The sequence below is a fragment of the Sminthopsis crassicaudata genome, chromosome 3, assembly GCF_048593235.1.
Source record: "Sminthopsis crassicaudata isolate SCR6 chromosome 3, ASM4859323v1, whole genome shotgun sequence".
NCBI lineage: Eukaryota > Metazoa > Chordata > Mammalia > Dasyuromorphia > Dasyuridae > Sminthopsis > Sminthopsis crassicaudata.
The window spans coordinates 605,240,727-605,249,054 of NC_133619.1; the positions used below are offsets into that span (position 1 = coordinate 605,240,727).

The 8,328-nt window shown below is 40.2% G+C and overlaps 1 protein-coding gene across 1 annotated transcript; it reads right to left on the minus strand.

Moving 5' to 3' along the window:
- Positions 1-322: 322 nt before the first annotated feature.
- Positions 323-1,550, minus strand: LOC141563954 (selenoprotein N-like). Its single transcript, XM_074305789.1, has 2 exons — positions 1,304-1,550; positions 323-824 (listed from the first exon to the last, which is right to left on the minus strand). The coding sequence occupies exons 1-2, from the start codon at positions 1,541-1,543 to the stop codon at positions 690-692; spliced, it is 375 nt and encodes a 124-aa protein (XP_074161890.1). The 5' UTR covers positions 1,544-1,550; the 3' UTR covers positions 323-689.
- Between the last annotated feature and the right edge of the window lie 6,778 nt (positions 1,551-8,328).

Here is an 8,328-nt window from a genome sequence, read left to right on the forward strand (position 1 = left end):
GAAATTGAAGCTCAGAGAGGTTAAGTCACTTGCCTGGAATGACACAGCTACTATGGGATGTGAATCCAGGTCTTTTGGACTCTACATCGGGTGCTTTAATCTATTGTATTACACTGACTCAGATGATGATTCACAGGTGAATGAAATTCTCTTATAAGGGGCCTTCTATGTTTCTTTCTGGGTCTCAGTTTCCTCAATTGTGAAATGTGAGATCAAGACCATATGAAACTCTGAGAAGTCCCCTTCTTGCACTAGGATTCTACATTTTCCTTTATGTTGTTCCCACACAAGGACTGTAGGAAAGAATACAAATGAGGTCTTATTTATACTTATCTCACTTCCAAAGCTTTTATTATTTACACATTTGTAAACTGCAACCATAAAAGTATCTGAAATTCCATTTCGTGAGAGCAGCTGAGATCATAATAAAACCTAAGACAAAAGGAGCTTTGAGGAGCTGAGAAGACTGGTAATTAGCTCGCCTTGATTCTTCCAACATGATTACTCTCTTTCCTTAGTGATAGTGACCATTGATAATGATTTCCAGCATTTAGGTCCAGAGATGATCTCATAAGTCCTCTCATTTGTCCTCAGCGAGGAGGTGGGATATTCCTCAGATGGGAAAATGAAGCTTTACGTTAAGGGGATGTGACAGTGTTTCCTTTTCCTTCGTGTTCATCCATTCACCTCTAGTCTCTGTTGATTTCCCTCAGTTTCTCAGCAATGGGTCTGAACTCCTCGGGGCTGATGGACAAGTCCCTGTCAGTGTCCAGAGAGGCGAACAGGAATTGGCCTTCTGTCCCCAGAGACTTCAGCACGGCCTCCTGTGTAAGAGCAAGGGGACAGACAATAACCATAACAATGATAACAGCAATAAGATCACTTTAAAATCATTTTACATACATAGGAATAGCTAACAGTTTACAGTTTTAAGCATCTCTTTAAATGTCCCACAAGAACTCTGGGAGATTGGTGCCTATTATCAATCCCATTTTACAGATGAGGAAACTGATGCTAAAAATATGCCGTCTGACTTGGTGAGGATCACAAGAGCTCAGTGGGGGTTCGAGGTGAGGGCTTGAGACTCTGGGGCTTCCGGCTGGGCAGAAGGGGGCGTGGGTGAGGTGCTAGGGGTGTGGAGGGGAGGGCGTGGGACCGAGGCTGGGGTGCTTGCCTTTCCTGGAAACCCTGGTCCCACCCAGGGCCTAGCACTGGTCCCCAGGTCGCCTCGGGGCCCGAGAGGACGCCGCCCCCAGCCCGGATGATCCCGGTCAGGGCTCCCGCTCCCGGGGCTGGGGCTGACCCGCTGCGCCCTAGTCTGAGCCTCTCGGTAGCCCGCAAAGCCCCAAGTGGTAGCAGTGGCAGCGACCCCGAGGAGGGCCAGGAGCAGCGCCAGGCTCCAGAGGGAGCTGGAGGAGGGAGCCGCGGGCTTTGGGGGGCTGCGGCCCGGGCGCCGGTGCCGCGCCATGGCGGGGGCTTCTGCTCGGCCTGCGGGAGGTCCCGACGGACGCCAACGGACCGGGGCTGGCGTGGTGGTGCGCATAGAACGGGAGTCAGGCAGGGGTGGGACGGAACGAGAACCAGCGGAGGAATAGAATGAATGGGGGACCAATGGGGAAGGGCTGTTGACAGTCGAGGGAGAAACAGATTGGAGACCATGGGGGAAGGCTGGAAAGTATTGAAGACTAAGGGGACAATGGATCGGAACCAAAGGGGGAGAGGAGTATGGGAGGGAGAAAAACTGAGACCCCTGGAGAGGAATGAATGTGGGGGGAGGAGGTTAGAGAGAGAAATGGAAATGGAAGGGGAATCAAGCATGGAGGAGAAAGGACCGGGTCCTGTGCGAATTAGAACAGAGAAGAAAGAGGAAATGGAATAAATTGAAGATCAGTAGAGGAGAGAGATAGAACAGGTAACACGGGGTCTAATGGGAATGGGTGGTATGGAGGCCAAGACCATGGGGAGAGAAAGAGAATGCAAAGGAGACCAAGAGGGAGTTGGATAGGGACAGAGGTGGGGGGGCAGGAATGGCAGAGAAAAATGGGGTTGGGAAAGCCTCCTGGTGGTGGTAGGAGGTCAGGAATAATGCACATGGTAGGGACCAGGCCCCAAGAGAGTCCCAAGGAGAGCTTTCTTTCATCTGGACTTCTCTTTCACTTCATCTGAGAGCCAGGGAAGTTCCCAGAGTACTGTGCCCCCCCACTCCAAGATCATAATCCCTTAGTCCAATTTGATTCTTTCTCATTCTGGTTAGATTGGGTCTCCTCCCCCTCTTTCTCCTCCTCTTCCTCCTTTTCTTCCTGCTACTGCTGCTACTGCTATTACTACTACTACTACTACTACTACTACTACTATCACAACAACTACTACTACTACTACTACTACTACTATTACTACCACTACTACCACTACTATCACAACTACTACCATTACTACTACTATCACAACTACTACTATTACTACTACTATCACAACTACTACTTTACTACCACTATTACTACTACTATCACTACTACTACTACTATTACTACTACTACCATTACTATTACTATCACAATTACTACTATTACTACTACTATCACTACTACTACTACTATCACAACTACTACTATTACTACTACTACTACTATTACTACCACTACTACCACTACTACTACTATCACTACTACTACTACTACTACTATTACTACCACTACTACTACTATAACTACTACTATTACTACCATTACTACCACTACTACTACTATCACTACTACTACTATTACTACTACTATCACAATTACTACTATTACTACTACTATCACTACTACTACTACTATCACAACTACTACTATTACTACTACTACTACTATTACTACCACTACTACCACTACTACTACTATCACTACTACTACTACTACTATTACTACCACTACTACTACTATAACTACTACTATTACTACCATTACTACCACTACTACTACTATCACTACTACTACTATTACTACTACTATCACAATTACTACTATTACTACTACTATCACTACTACTACTACTATCACTACTACTACTACTACTATCACAACTACTACTTCACTACCACTATTACTACTACTATCACTACTACTAGTACTATCACAACTACTACTATTACTACTACTACTACTATTACTACCACTACTACCACTACTACTACTATCACTACTACTACTACTATCACAACTACTACTATTACTACTACTACCATTACTACTGCTATCACAACTACTACTATTACTACTACTATCACAACTACTACTTTACTACCACTATTACTACTACTATCACAACTACTACTACTACTATCACAACAACAACTACTACTACTACTATCACTACTACTACTACTACTATCACAACTACTGCTATTACTACTACTACCATTACTACTACTATCACAATTACTACTATCACAACTACTACTTTACTACCACTATTACTACTACTATCACAACTACTACTACTATTACTACTACTATCACAACTACTACTATTACTACCACTATTGCTACTACTATCACAACTACTACTATTACTACCACTATTGCTACTACTATCACAACTACTACTACTACTATTACTACTACTATCACAACTACTACTACTACTACTATCACAACTACTACCACTATTACTACTACTATCACAACTACTACTACTACTACTATCACAACTACTACCACTATTACTACTACTATCACAACTACTACTATTACTACCACTATTACTACTACTATCACAACTACTACTACTACTATCACAACTACTACCACTATTACTACTACTATCACAACTACTACTACTACTACTACTACTATTACTACTACTATCACAACTACTACTATTATTACCACTATTACTACTACTATCACTACTACTACTACTATCACAGCTACTACTATTACTACTACTATCACAACTACTACTTTACTACTACTATTACTACTACTATCACGACTACTACTATTATTACCACTATTACTACTACTATAACTACTACTACTACTATCACAGCTACTACTATTACTACTACTATCACAACTACTACTTTACTACTACTATTACTACTACTATCACAACTACTACTTTACTACCACTATTACTACTACTATCACAACTACTACTACTACTATTACTATCACAACTACTACCACTATTACTACTACTATCACTACTATTACTACTATTACTGCTACTATCACAACTACTACTATTACTACCACTATTACTACTACTATCACAACTACTACTACTAATACCACCATCACCTCCATTGCTACTATTGAATGGGTAGGAATGGTGGCTGATAAAGACTAAAGATGAATGAACAAAGCAGACACTCACTGATCCAGTCTTCTCAATACCTCCTGGATCTATAGATTGTGATTGGTCTTTTGAGTTAGAATCATCCTTTAGCGTTGGCTTGGAAAAGAGGGTCAGTTGAGGCATTATTTCCCCCCATTTTCCATTTTTCTCCTTTCCCTCTTTTTCTTTTCTTTGAAGACACCCCAGAGAACAGATGTGGGCCCTTGAAAATGAAGGAGCAGTAGATATCTAATGCTATTGGAGGAAGAAGATGGGGGGAGGGGGATCCACAAGTTTAGAGAGGCCCGTATGTAAGGAAGAGGAGTATAGTGAACCCCATGTATCACAAGGGTCTCTTGTGTGTAACATATCTTGCTTTTCCCCCCTAACTTTTCCTCAAGGGAGACTTTCATTTTAGCTGGTAGGAGAAGCAGGAAGTTGGGGATGGAGGTCACTTTGCTTTCCTCAGGAAAGAGTACTGGATTAGAAGTTTTTCAGTCTTCTCCCTTAAATATTATTAATGTAGGGGATATGATTGAATACCACTTAATTTTTTAATCTCTATCATTTGGGGGGGAAGAGAGAACCCAAGCTCTATATTCAAAGATTTGTCCTTTGCCCACCAAATACTAGTTTCACAACTAATATACACAGAATAGCAAAGAAACTCCTTTATCCAAATTATAACAGAACAGAAATCAGAGAAGATATTTGTTGAATATGTATGTGTATGTATGTATATATGTATGTATGTATGTGTATATGTATACACACCAAACAATACAGAATGATGGAACTTTCCCTTTGGGAGTGAGATAACTCAGCTCAAACAAGAGAAAGGATCCTGATCTCCTCTAAGACAAAACTCCCCAAAGTCTCTAAAGGGATAAGGACATGATGGAGACCGCCAGCTCTTGCCTCTTTCCCAGAGTCTTTCCCTTCAACAACTTGAAGTAAGATTAGCCTCTTCCATCAAGCTGGAAGTGGACTTTATTATCAAAGAAAATTTGAAACTTCACAAGCTCCAAGGTGGGCGGGGGAACTGCTCTTTGGAGAGTCCAAAAGAAACTGGCTGAGAACTGAAGCTTTTACCTTTAGCCAACTCCTTCCTTCCCCTTATTCATGGCAGGTCATTCATTTTCACCAAGGAGAGTATCCTATGCCAATAGTTTGGGGACAGGGTTACATTCCTTCCCTGGGCTAAAACTCTGCAGTCCCTTGCAAAGATCAGTTGGGACAGATCTAAAACCCACAAGTATATAATGTAAACACAATCATCTCTTTAAAATAACAAGGATGATTTTCCTAGTGTCCCAGGCAACCCATTTTAGGTACTACTGAACTAAAATAAAACAAATTAACATTAAAAGCATATGCAAAAAAACACCCAACCAAACAGCACATGGTGTCATGATACAGACTATATATGGTACTGTATACAGGTATATTATATACCTTTAAGTACCATATGGTATGCTCTAGCGGATACTACCTTGTGAGGATATTACATTGACAACACACAAGATAACACGTGCGCACTTTGGAAGTACATACATATCTATGTTGTTGTTGTTGTTGAATCATTTCAAGTGGTCTCTGAATCTTTATGACCCTGTTTTGGGAATGCTTTGCTATTTCCTTCTCTATCTCATTTTACAGATGAAAAACTAAGGCAAGCAGGATTAAGTGACCTGCCCAGGATCATGCAGTTAGTGTCTAATGCCAGATTTGAACTCATGAAGATGAGTCTTCCTGGTTCCAAGAGCAGAACTCTATGCACCATGTCACCTAACTGCCCTATGAATATCCTGCTACCCAACATTATTCAAAAGCAGTAAGCCTCGCTAATTAACAAAGCAAAACTAGCTAGCTAATACAATATCAATAGCTCTACATATAAAATATAACTTAACTATAAGTAGTGTACACAAAACAGTGAATAGATTTTAATATAGTATGAATATAACACAAAACATAGTCAAAGGAACATAACAGCAACATAAAAACAAACATTCTTAATCATGCAGAAATTCACATGTACAGCAGTAAACACATTCAATTCAATTAGAAAGACACTTTAATCTCTAGCAGTATTGCATGTTTTCAAGATATACATGTTTTCAAGTTTACCTGCAATATCATAATTAAACTTAGTGATTAGTAGACTTAGTTCTCATAATATTGATTGATTTCTCAGTTCTTGTATCTGAGCTAGTAGTTGGTATGGGCTGACGATCAACATCATTGTAGAATTGTGTAGTTCGACAACCATTCCAATTTGGCTATCAGTATTTTTGAGCTCTGTGGATTGAATGTGTACTTATGAGTTTCTGTAGCAGTTTGGGATATGAAAGGAGTTGCCTCTGTTCTACCATTGATAATACAGTTTTCATTGGACTTCACTTTAAATCTCCATATCTGGGTCGGAAAGTCTTTATACAGCTAGTGGATTATCTCTTTTTGTCAGTCTTGCCTCTGAATGCCTCTATTCTCTTGTATAGCCTTTGCACAGTCTTCATAGAAGATCAAAGTATGTAAATACTGGGCCCTAGTTTGTTGGGAACTTTTCCATTCTCTGAGATCATTTTGTAAACTAACGTTGTCAAATCTCATTTACTTTGTATGGGTTCGCTTTCCAGTTATCCTAACTTGAAACTCCTTTGAATGATGAAAACAGTTTTATTGCTGCCTTCTCTCAGGTATAGAAATCTGGTAGAATATATACTATGCAGGTCCATAACTGAAGACTACTGACTGCTCAAGACAACTATTTTGTTCCCATGGCATTGTGTACTGGTCCACTTTAGCCTTTTGGTTCAAAGTTTAGATTGTATCTTTTCATTTTTCTTAGGCATCACTATGGATGATGCATATGATCTGCTGGATTGTGCATCCATTGTAGGGGAATCCTCTGATCTTTCTCTAAATGGTCAAGAATCAGTGAGCTGGATTCTGTGGGTTGTATTTCAATATCCCACATCCCACTCCTGCAAGGAAACATCTCTTCTTGCTGAGTTCCAGCTTCAAGCTATCATTCTACTTTTGTGGTACTAGCGAGTCCCCAAAGTTAAACCTCAGGATTCAGCACAGAAAGTGAATACTTAGGGCTTCTCACCAGAATCTCTTGCCTCTATTCTCTTGTACAGCCTTTGCACAGTCTTCATGGAAGATCAAAGTGTATAGGTACTGGGCCCTAGTTTGTTGCTTACAATATCTTGTTAAAATATTGAAAAGACTAGTATTAATTCTAATTAGTACTGATACTCTAGTGAATACTGGAGGGTTTAGACACACCAGATCCAGAGTGTCTAATTTTTGTTGACAATGACAACTTCCTTAGGAAATTTCAAGGTCATTTGGCTATATCTCAGGTATAGATAATGTTTATCATTCAAACCACTAAGTCCAAATCCCTCTTGTAGGCTTTAATGGTATTTTACCCAAATACTGGTCATAAAAAGATGGAAAATGATAGTAACTTTTCCAGGACAGCATTGCCATCTACATTTTTGATTGTTATAATTAATTCTGCACAAGGTACTATGAGTCTAGATGGAATAATAGACCCATTGGGAACTGATGATGATGTCAATGTGATTGTCCTTGGGCTCCAAAGTGGCATCTTTTTCTAACCCCGTTCTGATTTCTTGAATTTGGATCAGAAGATTTTAACTTCTTCATGATCAAGACCGTGTTCTCTTTATCAGCACAGTCAATGTAAGTAGGTGCATCTAATCCACAATTATAATAGAAGGTGAACTTGTTATTCCAATGATTACCTGATGGAGATGTTCTTGCTCCTCTACCTCTCCAAGTAGAATAGGATTCTATATTGTTCCATCTCTTAACTAATTATCTCTGATTCTGCGACTTCAGTTCACTACTGGTAATTCTGTGTCTCTGTGGCTTACACAAGAGAAGTCTTGGAACCTGCTGAGTCTGAGCACTGTGGATTATATTTATCCTTGAAGCTCAGAGTTCCCATTGCATTTCCACCGCCATTGG